The sequence below is a fragment of the Equus asinus genome, chromosome 4, assembly GCF_041296235.1.
Source record: "Equus asinus isolate D_3611 breed Donkey chromosome 4, EquAss-T2T_v2, whole genome shotgun sequence".
Lineage (NCBI taxonomy): Eukaryota > Metazoa > Chordata > Mammalia > Perissodactyla > Equidae > Equus > Equus asinus.
This window is the reverse complement of record NC_091793.1, coordinates 52722859-52739564: the sequence shown is the minus strand read 5'-3', so window position 1 is coordinate 52739564 and position 16706 is coordinate 52722859. Positions and strand designations below refer to the sequence as shown.

The 16706-nt window shown below is 37.6% G+C and overlaps 1 protein-coding gene across 7 annotated transcripts in view; it reads left to right on the top strand.

Annotated features, from left to right (window-relative positions):
• Positions 1 to 16706, top strand: part of NAV3 (neuron navigator 3) — a 775925-nt gene that overhangs the window by 424307 nt on the left and 334912 nt on the right. For 5 of the 7 annotated variants that reach the window (XM_070507277.1, XM_070507276.1, XM_070507273.1 and 2 more), the window contains exon 1: positions 70 to 712. The exons of 1 other annotated variant lie outside the window; for it this stretch is intronic. In XM_070507277.1, coding sequence (XP_070363378.1) covers positions 470 to 712 — 243 coding nt within the window. In that variant the 5' untranslated portion in view covers positions 70 to 469. Of the gene's footprint in view, positions 1 to 69; positions 713 to 16706 lie in introns of those variants that run through there. One more of the 7 variants, XM_070507274.1, reaches the window with a different exon arrangement.

Sequence of the window (16706 nt, the reverse complement as noted above, 5' to 3'; positions counted from 1 at the left end):
GCCTTGACAGTTGGACTGAAGGACTTTTCCTTTTGTTTTCCTCCTCTTTTTTACTCTCAATGCTCAGTCAGACTGCTGTAGGGAGAAGTAAGGTAAAACTAGGAGCTCTTTAATCCTAGAGAAGGAGCTTTGTAGCAGTTACCTTCAAGAAAGTTTACTCCCTAAAGGAGTATTTAATATTACATAGACACTGACTCACTGAACAGAGAAAGAGAGGGGGAGAGAGGATATGAGAGAATGAGAGTCTAAGAAGTCAAGCCAGCAAGAAAGAAAGATACTTAACTAAAGATGAAGGAAAGTTTTGCCTCTTCCTGAAAGTTATGTTATTAGTTGTTTTTTTTTTTTTTTTAATCATGATGACTGCTAGTTTTGTTTAAAGTATTTGTTCTGGAAATACTAAAGTTGGAGTCTACCAGACTGAGGTTAGAGGCATTTTCTTTGGCAGCAAGAAGATACTTTTATAGAAGCCATGCCTGTACTTGGGGTTGCCTCAAAACTGAGGCAGCCAGCTGTTGGGTCAAAGCCTGTTCATACTGCTCTTCCGATACCAAATCTTGGCACTCCTGGGTCACAGCACTATTCTTCAAGACCTTTGGAACTTACTGAAACCGAGAGCTCAATGCTTTCTTGTCAGCTTACATTAAAATCAACCTGTGAATTTGGAGAGAAGAGACCCCTCCAAGGAAAAGCTAAGGAGACAGAAGAGAGCAAGGTTAGTGGCTGAAGGTTACCTGCAGCCTTATGCAGATAAAATGCAAATTTTCTTTAAGGTGGAATATAAAGCATGTTGTGAAGTGGGGAGTAGCAGAGGAACACCGGTGTAAGAAAGTAAGTAGTTTGTATAGTTGAAAAGCTGATTGTTTAGCCTTTTTTTAAAACTGTATTTACATTTTATAATTGTTGTAAAGTGAACAAAATTCTCTGACTATGCATATGTTGGTATCATTTACTACTACTTATTGATGAAGTGCCTCGTTAGGCCTTGCTATTGCTCTATTACCGGTAAGCATAACCAATCACAAATATGAGAAAAAGGGGACCTATTTTCCATACATATTACAATCAAAGAAGGAGATTTATTTGTAAAACTCCATACAGACACCATCACTTTTCTCTAAATGTCATTTGCATTTTAAATACTTTCTGTTTGAATATGTGTATCCTAGACTGCTTAATTCATTGCAGTATGAAGGAAAATGAAATATTTTCCTTGATACTGCACATTTGTCTGGGTTTTCACTTGCAAATTGAACCTCTGCTGTTTCACTTATTACTGACATCTTTTTCAATCATTCAATTTATGATATTTTGTGAGCAGTCGCTCATAGCTCTTGGTTTTTAAGCCACATACAATCATTTTCTCCAGACACTGAGGGAGATCATAGCCTTTCAGTTGATGAACTTCCTGGGGATTCATTTGTACCTTGATAAACATCACTGTTTAATGCAGCATTAACTATAGTGTTAAGCTTTCCAAACTCACCATCCTCTGGCTTCTTCGGGAATAAATTTGATTTTACTTTCTCACGCAAATGTAATTTAAAAATGATTTAAGAAAAAACTTCAGAAAGCCACTCCTTTTGTCTGAAGTGTTCATTCCATTTGTCTTTACCTGTTCCAGTCCTCTCAGGTGCAGCCCAAATGCAACTTTCTCCATAAAGTCTTCGCCAGCTACCTTTTTCTCTCCTTCCTCTCCTGTGATTCTTTGCCTGTAACAATAGTTATAGGACATTTATTCATATTGCATTTTAATTATATGGAAAATTTATTTCTATCCCCACTAAATTGAAAATATATAGAAGACAGGGCCTAATTCTGTGCTTCAGCTCCCTCTCCCCCCATGCTTTATGCATAAGAATTACGTAGTAGTTGAATGACTAATACGTGAATGAATGAATCGATGAATGAACAAACGGTAATCCTGAGAAAGATTTAGTTAAGTTTATAGTCTCTTTGGATCATGTAATCTATAAAACATTGGGTTTGGAATGAATGATTTTGAAAGTGCCTCTAGATCTAAAATTATATTATTCCCTTTCCGTTTTAGGAAAGCATTGTCTATGCAAGAAAAATCAGTTAAAAGAAAATAGTTAATTATAAGCTTAAAGTTCTCAGTCCAATGTAAGCAATTCAGGATTAAAGTAGGGAAGTGTAAATTATCAGCAAAAGACTGAAAATATTTAACTTTATGCAAATAATTAAAAGTGGACACCATACAATTCTGTTCTAATTTCTTGTGTACCCACAATGACTTGTCTGGATTAGATGGAAAGAATAGATAAACCCTTTTCCTCTGCTGACCATGGATATTGTCTCTGCAGGTTAGTCAAACCTCTGCTTTGATAAACGGCCTTGGCCTAAGACTTGACTGCTGTTAAGTGCTGTTTTCAGTAGAATTTTGGTTAATCTCTTTGGTTAGCAAGCATATCAATCACACATCTGATGTTCCAATAAGACTCTGCAGTCGGGGCTGGCTCAGTGGCCGAGTGGTTAAGTTCCCGCTCTCCGCTGCGGCGGCCCAGGGTTCGGATCCTGGGCGCGGACATGGCACTGCTCGTCAGGCTGTGTTGAGGTGGCGTCCCACATCCCACAACTAGAAGGACCTGCAACTAAGATGTACAACTGTGTACAGGGCGGGGTTGGGGAGATAAAGCAGAAAAAACCAAAAAAGATTGGCAACAGTTATTAGCCCGGGTGCCAATCTTTAGAAAAAAAAAAAAAAGGACTCTGCAGTAAGCAATGTTGTATTTATAGGGATGTTTTTACCATGCCACTTATCAGATTGAAAACTTTTTCAAACAAATGTAAGGAATGCCTGGTCAGCATTTCAGAATATTTTTAAATGTTAAAAAAGTGTATTTAAAGATTTTCATAAACTTTTGAAAACTAGAACTGAAGAAAATAGCAAAAATGATCAAAATAGTTGTGTTAGAGATCATTAGATTTGGCTGCAAATAGTAGAAAATTCAACATAACAATAGCATAAACAAGAAAGGAGTTTCTTTCTTTTTCACATAAAGGATATCTGGAAGCAAGCAGTCCGTGGCTCACAGGGTGACTTCATGGACTTGTCAGGGAACTAGGCAAGCTCTTTCTGTTTTGCCCACCATCATAAGTGTGTGGCATCCCTTTCTCAGTCTTGAGTGGATAATTGAGTTCCACTCCATTAAAAAGACACATCCTGTTTCATTAAGGATTCTTCCACATTGCATTAGCCTGTTTATAGTTCCAAGGCCTTATCTAGCTGCAATGGGGACTGGAAAATGTAGAGTTTATTCTAGGAAGCCATGTGCCCAGCTAAAAATTATGGGTTCTATTTCTAAGGACAAAGAGACCATGGATAGTACCCACAATAGATGACTGTCATTAAGAAACGTTTATTTGGAGTACTCTGCTGATCCTTGTATCAAACAGCCTCACAGTCTAGTTAAAAAGAACAAAGCTATATATGACAATGTCAGAAATGTGTCTTCGATCTGTCCGTGTTTTTGGTTAGTGTATATACCATCATTCTAGACCTCTAATCTTGAATTCCTACTCTAATATCTAGTGATATACATTAGTATCTCACATCTCATCATTTGCTAGAAATTGGAGATCTTGCTTCTCTATTATAGCTTGGATTTATCCCCTAATGCACATCCTCATGCTTTGGCCCTTGTTTTCTATCAATTATTGCAATAATTCCAAATTGGTCTCCTTTCCTCCTGCGGCTCTTCACCACATGCATCCAACACATTCACCATCTTGCTTAATGAAAATCTTTAGTTACTTCTCATGTCAAAATTTTTTCATTCAGCGATTCCAGTCTCCCAATTGTTATCTCCTCTTCTTTCTTAGTTCCATCTGTTATATTCCAGATGTCTCCTTCCTGGGTGTCCCAAGTTCTTCAAACTGCTTAGTTTCATTGTCCTTAGCGAATAAATACTTTAGTTCCACCAGATTCCATGTCACATACGTTTGCAGTCTCCACCATGATATCAAGGACTTATGTTTTCTTTAACGACCTCTTGTTCTGATTTATTACTTTCTTTGAATTTTCTAATGTCTCTCCTCACATGAATTTGTTTTTCCATTCTTGCTGGGTGTTCACCCAAATGAGAAAGAGAGTGACTTTGCTTTGGAAACTTAAGAATCTGGAAATTAAAGATAAGAAAGAGTGTTTCTTATCACGGCTCAGCAAATAACATAGAATTAAGCGTTGGACGTCCCTGTTCATGAAAGTTCCTCGGCCATACCTACCACTGAAGACCCCTTCCCTGGCCTTCACTTTTCAACCTCCTGCCTCCTTCCAACTTGGTCTGTCACCTCACTTTACCTCTACTCTCATTTCTAATTTCTTTCCAGTCTTGGGCTCACTCATTCCTTCCTTCTTGGATTACTTGTACACACTCAAAATTCTTTTCACATTATTATAGAAAACAACTTTTTGATCACCTACCTTGTACTTTGTAGGCAATTCCTGATTTTATTATCCTGATATTTCAAAGAAGGCATTATTATCCACATCTACAGAGAATAAACTGAGGCTTCGATAAGGTGGGAGACACTCATAAGATCAGACAGTTAACTAGTACCACAATCCAGAATTTGAATTTGTTTGTCCCTACAAAGTCTTTTGTATTTATTACTTTACACTCTCTTCAAGATATACACTTGCAATATTTTTTCTAGGTATACCCTATCCTTCAAATTTCACCCACTCTTTTAGACTCAGTTCAAAAATCAAAGAAAAGAGTAAACAAATTGTTGTAGAGGTTAAAAGGAAGAAAAGTTTATACCCGGTTGGGGAGATGTACAGAAAATTCTTGAAGAGTAGGGGCATTTATATACATGGTAGTATGGATGTTTGTTTAATCTGCTTACTCTACTAGTTTTCAGGACAATCAGGTAGAGATTATTTCGTACTATTTTGTTCACATAGCGCTAGCACTAATGCTTGGAAAACAGAAGATACTCAAAAGCTTTAAATTGAACATTTTTTAAAAACATAAATAGTGATATAGACAAACATATATTTTATGAATAATATTGCTAATGAGAGCAATTACTTTTTAGAGTTTTAGGTCTGAGAGAAATCCTATTTGGATGGAGCATTCAGAAAAGCCTTCATCCAGTAGTTGGAATTTAATGGGCAGAGAGGACTCAGACATAGAGAGAAAAAGGCATTCTTTTGAGGAGAGAATTGTGTGGAAGAATAGCCAATGAAGAAACCATTATAATTCGAGAGACTATTTATGGAAATGAACAGTTTTGGGTCAGATGATAGATGGAGGCAGACTTCATTAGGAAGACAAAGGGAAAGGCTCTTATGTAAGAATGAGACAAAATTACACTGTCAGTGATATTTAGGAGAAATCATACCAGAGGGACTAATACTAACTAATGTTTATAGAGGTTTGCTATGTGCCAGGTACTGGGTTAAGCATTTCACGGAGTAGCCCATTCAGTCCTCACAATAGCCTTGTGATATAGGCAGTATTATCATCCCCTTTTTACAGATAAAGAAACTGAGGCTGAGGGAGTATAAATTACTTGCCAATATCTCAATGTTAGAGTGTGGTGGAACATGGATTCAAACTAAGGCTGTGTGGTTCGAGAAGACGTTACTCTTAACCAATAAACAACACTGCAACAATGAAGACTCTGCTGGTGTCAGAGGGAGAGGAGAAGGGCTATTGGTTGGCTTGATTTCTATATATACTGGTAAGGTTTGCTTTAAGTATTTAATTAGCATTGCTAGTGAATTGCAAATGAATTATTGGTGTGCCCAAGTGTCTGAAATTATCAGGAGAAGACAATTAAGTTGACAGATGGTCTCTACCGAATTGTTTGAATAACAGAAATAAATGAAAGAAACCCCGCGATAGAAATATAGCAGCAGATGTTAATAGAGTAGATGACTGGCTCTGGCCTCCAGCTGTTTCCTTCTTGGAGAAGATGCCTGATTGCTAAGGACTGTTGACACTCCTGTTGGCTTGCTCACATGGTAGTGCTTCCAGAGCTGGCCAGGACTACAGCTGCATGGGCTGCATAGGTCAGCCCTCAGGTCCCTAGATGGTTGGCATTCTTTGCCTGTTTCTGCTGTGCTTGCACATTTAGTTATTTGTATTTAAATAAACATGATTATTTCCTTTTCTACTTATAGCCCATGCTCCAAGTTTCATGGTTAAACTGTTAATGGTCATTTTAATTGTTTTTGCTCTTGTGGTAGCAATGGTGTTAAGAATGTTGTAATGATTCTTGAATTTTAACATTTCCTCTACTGGCAGAAGGCTCAGCTTTTCAGTGTCATGTATTTATTTCCCTTGAGTAACAATTTGTAGAAAACTGGCAATCTAACGCTATTGTCTATTATTTTAGTTTGTGCTTTACAAAGTCTTTAAAGAATGCTCACGCTTTAAACTATGAAATTACAAAAATTCTGGTGTAAATTATATGTGACTAAATGTTATTGAAGATCTCATAAAACTTTATTTGTTGTTCTTCTGTAGGTGTCAATTTTGTGTGTATATTTGATGTCAGGTTGCCTAACACATTCTTCTTAGTTTCTTCCTTCCCAGTATCATAGACGTTTTTCTTTCCTTTCATAAAAAGGAAGGCATTAAATATATTGTTCATGGAAACATGAAATCAATAGGAATGCCATTAAATTTTAAGCAAAATAATTGGTCCATATTTGGTATTTATGCTATCACATCTTCAACAATTACCCCCAGTCAATCTTGAGCTTAAAATATTAGGTAGCATAGTTAAAAGAACATCAGATTAACAGCTCAAAGATTTGAATTAAACTTCTGGTAGATCCTGAAAGGATAAGTCATTTAAGCTCTCTGAACTCCAACCTTTGTATCTGTAAAAATTTAAATAAAATGAGGATAATAGTTCTTTTTTTTCTTGAGGTAGATTAGTCCTAAACTAACTGCTGCTAATCCTCCTCTTTTTGCTGAGGAAGACTGGCCCTGAGCTAACATCCATGCCCATCTTCCTCTGCTTTATATGTGGGATGCCTGCCACAGCATGGCTTGCCAAGTGGTGCCATGTTCGCAGGCGGGATCCGAACCTGTGAACCCCAGGCGGCCGAAGCGGAACGTGCGCACTTAACCGCTGCACCACCGGGCTGGCCCCAGGATAATAGTTCTTGATAAAGCTTTTCTAAGGGTAGCATTTTTATTATCTACTCCCTTTCTCTTTCTTTCCTATTTTGTCCTATCAGTTATTACTTTCTCTTATTTTTCAATCTCTTCCTCTCGAGTGATCTTTTGGAACAGGATTTTTCAACCTTGGCACTTGTGACATTTTGGAACTGATAATTCTGTGTTGTGGGGGGCAGTCTTAGTATTACGGGGTATTTAGCATCATGTCTCCATTGCCTACTACATGCCAGTAGCCTCCTCCAATTGTGACAGTAAAAAAATGTCTCCAGACATTGTGAAATCTATCTGAGGCGGGGGAGAAAAATCAAAACCAGTTGAGAAACACTGTTTTACAATCAGATTCCAATAATGCTCAGGTCTCTACTATTTTTTGATAATAATAATTTGCTTCACCATGTTCAGACGATTACTCCATCTTTCCAACTTTGCATATACATTTCTTGAAAGAGTAGTTGTGTTCATTGCCACTATTCCAAGCTTTCCATTTGCTTTACTTTTCTTGATATCTGACTTCTATTCTGTTTTCTTAGAAGTTAACAATGGCTTTTGAAAAGAAATCTCTTCTTGGTTAAAATTTTACCTCTTGTTTTCATCTTGTTTGCACCATTTGACATTTGCTGACCACACTTCTCTTTTTGGAATGCTCCAACATTTACTCACAAAGTGACCTTGGCAAGTCAATTAATACTTAAATCTCAGTTTCTTTATCTATAAAATAAGGACAATAATATAAACTACCTCGTAAAATTGTTATGAAGAGTAAATGAGATATTGCATATAAACATAGCTTGTGCCTAGACCATAGTTGGTACTCAACATTTATTACCTATCATATTACAATAATGTAAAAGTATATAATAGTTTAATACAAAAATTAGTAATATTAAGAATTGGTAGTAGAACAGAAGAGGCAGTGATTAATTCTCCATATATGAGGAAAGTAACATTTCGTCATGTTTTGAAGAATGAATTTGATTTAGTCAAATAACTATGGAAAAAAGAGCCTCTTAGATAGGACAGCATTTACCTAGGTATGAAATACTGTGCTGTGTTTAGAAAATTAGATTATTCACCAATCCTAGGGTGTAGGATGCAAGCAAGAGAGATGAAGTTGAGTTGAGTGGGAAGATGGGCATTAAATGTCCAGTAAGGAGTTTGGACTTATTCTGTAGAGAATGGGGGGAGGATGTCAAAGTGATATGATTAAGTTTGTGTTTTAGAAAGATGATGATGAAATGAAACATGGAAAGATCTAATAAAGGGAGAGAAGTTCAAAAATACAGACGTGAAGGAGAGTGTGATGGAGCAAAATGTTGACTAAAATACCAAGCTCCAGAGCAATGGTAGAGGAACAAGTTTGGTAAAAGAAAATATAGATGTTTAGATTCACTTATTGATTATCAACAATCCACAAAATTCTAAGTCTTGAAGGAGAAGTACATTTTTCTTCAAATGAAAACTTACAGTTTAGTTGGAAATGAAATTTGTGAACTTGGCAGCAACTAGCAATTAAAACTAATGATAAATACTAACACTTTCTGAGAACCTACCACATGCTGGATGCTATACCCAATTTATTATTATTCTAATTAAACAGATGTAGAAACTGAGCTCAGACTGGTGCTAGGCTAGAGCAGGAATTTGAACTGAGGTGTGTTTGACCCCTATGTCCTTGCTCTCTCCATCTGGCCCTCTGTCTCTCTCACAACAATTTATAAACCGCAGTCAAAATCAACATTATTCTTTTTTCTCTTTGTGGATACTGAGTCACATAATGGGAAGATAAAGAAAACCATGGATTCTTTCCAGGAGTACTGAATTCATCTTTGACAAATTTCACTTTGATTTGTTTCTCTTCCCCCAAGCCCCGCTGTTGCTCCAGTTTTGCTTTAAAAAGTGCTTCTCTTTGGATTCCTAGTCACCGGGGCCAATAGAGGAATTCAATATCTGTGGGAGAGTTCATTAATTGGATACGTGGCAGGATTTCCCCACTGTTCCCAGTAATGGGATGATTTATGAAAAAGTGTTGCAATTCTGCCTGGAGATAAAGTCACCAGATGAGAAGGCAGTGGCAAAAATTTACCAGTTTCCCAATGAAATAACATGATGTAGTTTCCATAAAAGAAAAAACAAACAAACACAAACAACAGGCCATCTCTTACTGCTCTATTTTGCTGTTGTAAAGGACTCTTTCGTAAAACTGAAAACCTGAGGTGAGCCAGTTCACAGTTTCCCATCATGAAATGTGTTGAGGAAGTTTTATGTGCAATCAAAATGGCACAGTGTTAGTTAAGGTAGTGCTAACTTTTGTAACAGATGAATTCAAGGTCTCAGTGACTTAACACAGTAGGATTTTATTTTTCATTCCTTAAGTTATTCCATATGGTCAAAGGTTGACAATCTATGGTCTGTAGGTCAAAATGTTTTATTGAAAAAGTGACATTGGCTTGTGTATCGTCTATGGCTGCTTTTGTGCTGTAACGGCAGAGCCGAGTAGTTACAATAGAGACTGTATGGCCTGCAAAGACTAAAATATTCACTGTCTGGCCCTTTATAGAAAACGTTTGCTGACACATGCATATGGTAACTCAGGAAACCAGATTCATCCCACATCTAGCCAGCTATCAGTGAAAGAGAAAATAGAGGATTGCAGAAGAAGCTTAGAAATTCCACATATTACTTCCACTCGGTTCTACTGGCCAGAATTCAGTCATATGATGATACCTAATTGGAAGATAGGCTAGGAAATATAGTCTAGCTGTGTGCCCAGAAAGTAAGGGAAATGGTTTGGTAAACTATTAGTCAGCATTTAGTTAGCCAGAGACCATCTAATTAGTCAGATATTTAAGATTAAGCAAAATCTGCCATATTAAAAAATAGTCTAATGTGCCTAGAAGTGTCTTCTAGGTTGTCGGTAAGGTGTCCTAAGTTATAAAGATGTGTCCTTAAAGGCAAAATATTGAATAAGTGGGGGACCATAATTACACTCAAGTTACTAAGTGTACAGAAAGAAAATATCTTGTAGTTAACCCGGCTTTTAAAAAATACCCCAGGCCCATCTACACAATAGTATCATATAAAAAGCTCACTGTGGTCTCGTGACTCCTCCAACTGCTCCCCACCTTATGATTTTGCTAACCACCTTCAGTTTCTCCTGTTCCAGCCTGCTGATCCAAACTTACATCCTGAAAGCAACTCTCTCTTAGTTCTGTGCCCTTGTTTCTACTTGCTTTTCTACTCAGCTTTTAGCATTCTTCTCTTGCTGGACTTGGAAACTCTCCATCAAGCTGGGAATCAGGAAGGCCAAGGCAGTGTAAGATCTGAATTCTAGGGGTGAAGTTTAAAGAATCAGGGCAGAGTCAGGCGTCACAGCAGGAAGGACTCATTTGCTGGCATCTAGATGTTGTTAAATGGGTGGCTGAGTATTTGTGTGAGGGGGTAACTGCTCTCTTGGCCTGGAGACACCATGTAGTTCTGTCAGCACATTGAAAATTGGTTCCAAAGGGGACCTAGTGGGATTGTATGAATGGGTCATTGACAAACCCACCACCAGTACTGAAAGAGGCAACTCATATTACAATCTTTTTGGACCATGGTGAGCAAATGTAAGGAGCAGTGCATAAAACAACCTCTTTTCAAATGCAAGGTAAACTTCTAAATGACTTAATGGTCTTTAGATTCAGTTGTGCATCTGGAACTATCTCTACTCCTGTTCCTCCTTTGACAGTGTTTACTGTTTAGCTTTAGCTTGGATCAATTTAAATTGCTCACTTTTTAGACTCTAAAAAATGTACAGGTTATGCATTTCTCTTTATGGCCCCTGAATGACTATATTTTACTATACTTGCTGTGCCTTTTTTTGACAATTTATTGAATTTCTACAGTGATATTTTTGCCAGAACCTTTTATGTTATTATTTTGACCCATATATTTTTTGGATTCTGTTTTACATTTCCTTTCTCTTCGAACCATCTGCTTTTTATAGCTGTTTCTTCCTTCCTTTGGCAGGCTTTTTGATATCCACACTTGTGTGTAGCCCTCCTCCACTGAACACAGGGTTTATCATCTCCAACAATATGTTCTCTCTGTTCTTTTCCTCTGATTCAGGCTAGACCTATTGTATTCTAAAGCAAGGCTGCTATTTCACAAATGTAAATCCCTCCAGTTGCCCCATCTAGGTCTACATCATGGATGCTAGGTGACTTTTCTTGTCGTTGTTAATCATTCATCGCCTCAGTCCGCCTGTCATCAACTATTTTTTGCATACGTACCATGTGCAAGGCAAAGAGTGTATATATTTATATATATAAAATTGCTTATTTTAACATGATAGGCTTTATGGGAAGTATGCTTGCAACAACTGGGATTCTTTTTAGGAATTTATGTTCATTATTTTGGGGCAACATTATATTCCTATTTAATATTACCTAGAAATATCAGAAACAATTATAATTCAGATTTTCAGTAATCGTAACTTTTGTTAATCATTTGGAGTATGTTTGTTCCATTTAGAACAGGTTTATCCCCTCCAGTTGGAACAATTAAAAATGTCTCTGGACATTGCCTGTAACCTGGGGAGAAGAATTGCCCCCAGTTTAGAAGCCCTGCCTTAGATCATGCCTTGTTTGAAAAAAGGATTTAGTAGAATTAAAAAACATATACAACATCTAAGATTTCAAAATATAGCAAATAAAATGGGGTTGCAAGAACAAAAGAACAATAGAAAAAGATTAAGCTAGAGGAAAGGCTGGTATATAAATTTGTGCTGTGATGTTTTGTGTAGTTGTTAGAGGTCAGCTAGACATATAGATCTGAGCTTTTGAGCTGCCGATGCATAAAGGTTGAGCAAGTGGTGTTCGAATCAGTGCCCAAAGCACATGCTAATATTGCTCAGGACATTCACATCTTTGTCTGTTTCTGGGTGTGCAAGAACCATTCCCTAGGGGCATTTATAGAGACACGACTATGATTTTAAATAACAACTTTCTCAATAATATTTTTATTTAGACTTTAGTTATTTTTTCCCCTTATCCCTAATTTCTGTAGAAAACCATTAAAATAAAAATTTTAATTGTCTATCTAGGATCACCAACTTTACTTGTTTTCCCAGGACTATCCTGATTTTTGCACTGAAAGTCTCTTATTTTGGAACTCTCTCAATACAGGGCAAACTGGGATGGTTGGTCATCCTAATTCTGAATCCAATTTCCTTGTTTTTCTCTTCAATTTTATTCATTTTTCTTTTTAGTTCTCTAATTATTAATTCTAATTTTGTAGTAGTTGAAAATATATTTTATAGTGATCAATTTTAAAATATTGTCTTATTTAGTTAAGGATTCATTGTCAGACACCGTCAGTTCTCTATTCAGATTTAACAGAACAATGTCCTTTCTTTAATAGCAATTATTCAAATTCGAAGTAATTTTGATGGAGCTTTTAGTCACTCAAAGAAGAATGATTTTTTTAGAAGATTTAAATATTTACATCTACTTCTTCCTTATCCATATCATTTTAACTAGCGTTGGCAATAATGAATGTCCTGCTCTTTCCTTCTGTGTGAAAGGCTTAGAGTTGTCAATAAAACATGCGTAGCTTAGTTCCCTGAGTTCAACAGGTCGTGTCTATCCTGAGTCCTGCGGGCCCTGAGCTGAGTGTGGTGAAATCCTGAGGTACTGCAGTTAGTCTTCTCTGCACCTTCAGAGACTCCACATGAGGAATAAGACTTCCATTTTCCTTCAGCAGCTTGCTTCTCCTCCGTAAAAGAGACAGGATGTGGTCTGGGAGAAAGTCCACACTTCAACAATAGACTATTGACAGAATGTTTGGGAAGTACAAAGAGGAAGAGAGCATCTGTCTACACTCGAAATTATCAGAGGCATTTGTGTGTGTGAAAATCTTAGGTTTCAGAAATATGTTTTTTAAGGTCACCCGTTTTCCTTCTCTGTTTTTATTGGATGAGGAAAGTTGCCTTCAAGATAACAAAACATTTTAAATTCAGGGGAGGAATTGCATCACATTTTGTCTACTTCTCCTAGGCAGAAGATTAATTCCCTTAGGTACTAAACACGTTTTATTTAGCCCTTATGTACGGTCTATGTGAATCAAGCTGAGAGAATAAAAAGAGAGAGAAAATAAAATCTAACTGAAAGATCAGCCTGCAGAGGATTCAGCAGGAAAGAAGTCCTTCTACGCAGAGAGTGGCCCAGGTGCTGACTTATCTACAATTCATTCTGCGTGAAATATGAGCAGAGATGCTATACAGGGTATGCCTACCCCAAGCACTGACATATCCCTTTCTCTTCTCCAGCCTTATCAAATAGTAATTAAATTTTAATTAAATATAATATTTTAAGGATTTGCGAGAAAATCTTTGACATCTTATCTCTGTGCTCATTCCACTGCATTTTGAGCTTATTTGACCTTCCAGAGGAAAGTTCCTGCACTTACTACCCTATCACACTGCTCACTTATATGAACGTATCCAGTGGTGCAGCTGCCATTAAGTTGAAAGGACAGTTCGAGTGAGTTCCCATGTCTGCTTTGTCTTTTGCTTTCTTCTTTTCAAATGCGATTGTGGAAGACTTTTGTTCCAATGTCTTACCACCTGGATCCTCTTGTGGATGTGTTGCTGCTCTCCAAAGGACTTGGCAGTGGGCACTTCCTGTTGTGCAGCAGGCTTTCATTTAGAGGACATCTGTAAAACCACAACAGGAATAGTCAGAAGAACAAAAACGGCCTTCTAATGAGTGTAGTAAAACTTCAGAACACATTCCTGACCCAGGAGAAAGTGCCCCAAAGAGCAGATGGGATTTAGGATGAGTAAGACATAAGTCAAGGGGCAGGCCTTTACTCTCCACCAGAAAACAACACTTGGATTTCCTGGTAATGCAATTATGTAATGACTGTGGTTTCTTTTTGTAAACTGTGTCTCAGACAGGGAGGAAGAAGGAACCAACTGGATTGTGTAACTTTATAAATAGAAACAGCCATGTTAAAATAACAAGATTGCTCTGAGTTAGGCCAATGAATTTTGCTACTAGCTGCAAAGTTAGGCCACTGAATGAATACAAATCCCTCCTGTGGAGTGATTTCTCAGGTTTGCCCAAGAATGCTTAATGGGAAAAATCAGTGAGAAGCTCTTACCCTCTTTCCATTGAACTCCCAGTATTTTAGTTCAAATACATCAAAACCTTTTCCCTGCTGGAAATAGTCAAGTTGGAGACACACAGGAACTTTGTCCTCTACTACAAATAATGAATAATGAGCTCATACCATTTTTAATACAGCACATGATTTACCAAACACTTGGAACAGTTTATCCTGGCAGTAGCATAAAGGATAAAGAGGTACCTACCTTATTATCTGTTGAACAAAACGTGTGCTCGTTTGCCATATGTTCTGGAATACTAGACAATTTCAATTTCATGGCTGCTCTTTATTTTAGAGGGCAGAGCCCAGGTAAACAGAGAGAAATCTCCTCGATAAAGACCAAAAACATCAGGCTTCTCAGCATGATTCCATTCAATATGATATATACCCCAAAAGAGAGATTGTGCTGTGTTTGCCAGTTAGCTGAGGTCTATAGATCATAGGTTTTGAATCTCTTAGGGATGCTTGTATAATAGTACTGTTTTCTTTAATTTCGGTGGCTATAAAAGTGACACTAGTCCTTCCTAGACACTGTTGACAAATTAATCTCCCCTAGCAGAGCTGCAAATCCTGGCAGTCATTCAAGGTTCTCCCTGATCTGATTGCAATGAATTCCTTATTTCAAAACTCTTACTTTAAGGAGAGCCCTGATTGATTCATGTTTATATTTCCTGAGATCCCTAACACAATGTCTTGCATACAGTAGGAATTTAAACATATCTGTTGAATTAAAAATTATTAATGGCTTTTGTGATTTTACTCCTTTGACTCATGATTTGCCTCATGCCTGTGTTTCATAGAGAGTTAGCTTAGACCCTCTTCGGTTTTGCTTGCATATAAATATCGGCTCTGCTGTTTTGGTATATGCCTGCTATTTCAGTGATTCAAGGTCAAAGATCTTCATAATTTAGTCTTAGTATAGTATACTGGTCCATCTTGAGCAAATCTGCTCTAATTCAGTGGTGGTCTCATGTGTCTCTAAAACTACCTTGTCAAATGTAGACTAGTAATAGTGGAAGGGGTAGTGGAAGATCTTCTAATGTAAGTATCTCTTTTTTGTACACTAGTAACATGAAAATCCAGCAAATTGAAATGAACTACTTAAAGCCATATCATCTTAAAAAGTGAGTATAAAAGTCATGAGCTCAGTGTCCCATTTGTTGATAACTATTACTGAGGTTACTCTACCAAACCTGCCTGGGAAAATGAATATGACTCTAATGTCAAATCCAAGACTCATAGTTTCATAGGAAGCCAGCCATAGCTTTGTGCTGGAGAATCACTAAGGAGATGGAATATGTTCAAGTCACGCTCTGACACCTAAAAGCATCTTGGCATTCTTTAATTTCCTTGTCACTTAGAACATAACAGGTAAGATCACTCTATTCAGTAACAATGTCCATGCCCTATTGCTAGGGTAGTTTTATGGATGTTAATAGAATTTTCCTTGTCTAGGGTGATGTATGATCTGGATCTTCCTTTTAGTAATCGCAAGTCCATTGTAGTGTAGTGAATTCAGACAAGTGCATTGTAATTTATATGCTTTACTTAAAAGGCTTTAAGACTTGCTACTTCTTAGATGTACAAGAAAATATAGCTCAGTATTTTCTATAACATATCTCTTCTTGCTCTCAAACCTCCATTCCTGCTGATGGTAGAAAAGGAGATTGGTGAGGATGGGGGACACCTAAATTAGACTCCTGGTTTCGTTAGAGCAAATATTTAGTAATCTGAAGGTCAAACTTCTTGTCAGTGCTGTTTTCCTATCTCCATGAGGTTTCTCTTCTCTTTTTTCATTTATAAAATAGCATCTCTGAAGGGATGGATGCAGTGTGTTTGTGTGTCCTCATGGTAATAGGGGATGGAGTGAGAGAGAGTCTCTGGTTTGCTTGCTTCCATCTGGATCCTTGCTTTCTGTGCTGAGATAGCCCCGTACGGCTTGGTCACTGGACATGCTGTGCTGCTCTTTGCTGAGACTTGGGCTTTGAGTACTGTGTGGACACCCACCACTGGTAACCATTGCCCAAATGATGCATCTGCTTTGTCCTGATGCCAGCTCTCTTTGGGCACACGAGTCCTCTTCACATTTTTGCATATCCCCACTGGGACACATAGAAACTTCTAGATTCATGGGTATCAGGAATGCTTTCTCAAGTCCTATCTGCCTAACCTTCTCCGGTTGCCATTTTCCCTCTACTGTGGCTATTCAGTACTGGCAAGGGGCGCCCTACTTTGTGGCCCTCCCAGCTACCAAGTAGGAAGTAGGACACATGTCCTCTTAGCTTTCACCTGGATCTTCAAACTATCTGGGAATTTTTCTTATCCAACAGTCAATCCTGAGTATACTCCCAGGGGTATGGAGGTACCAGAGTCCTCCTTGGATTCTAATAATAATGTCTT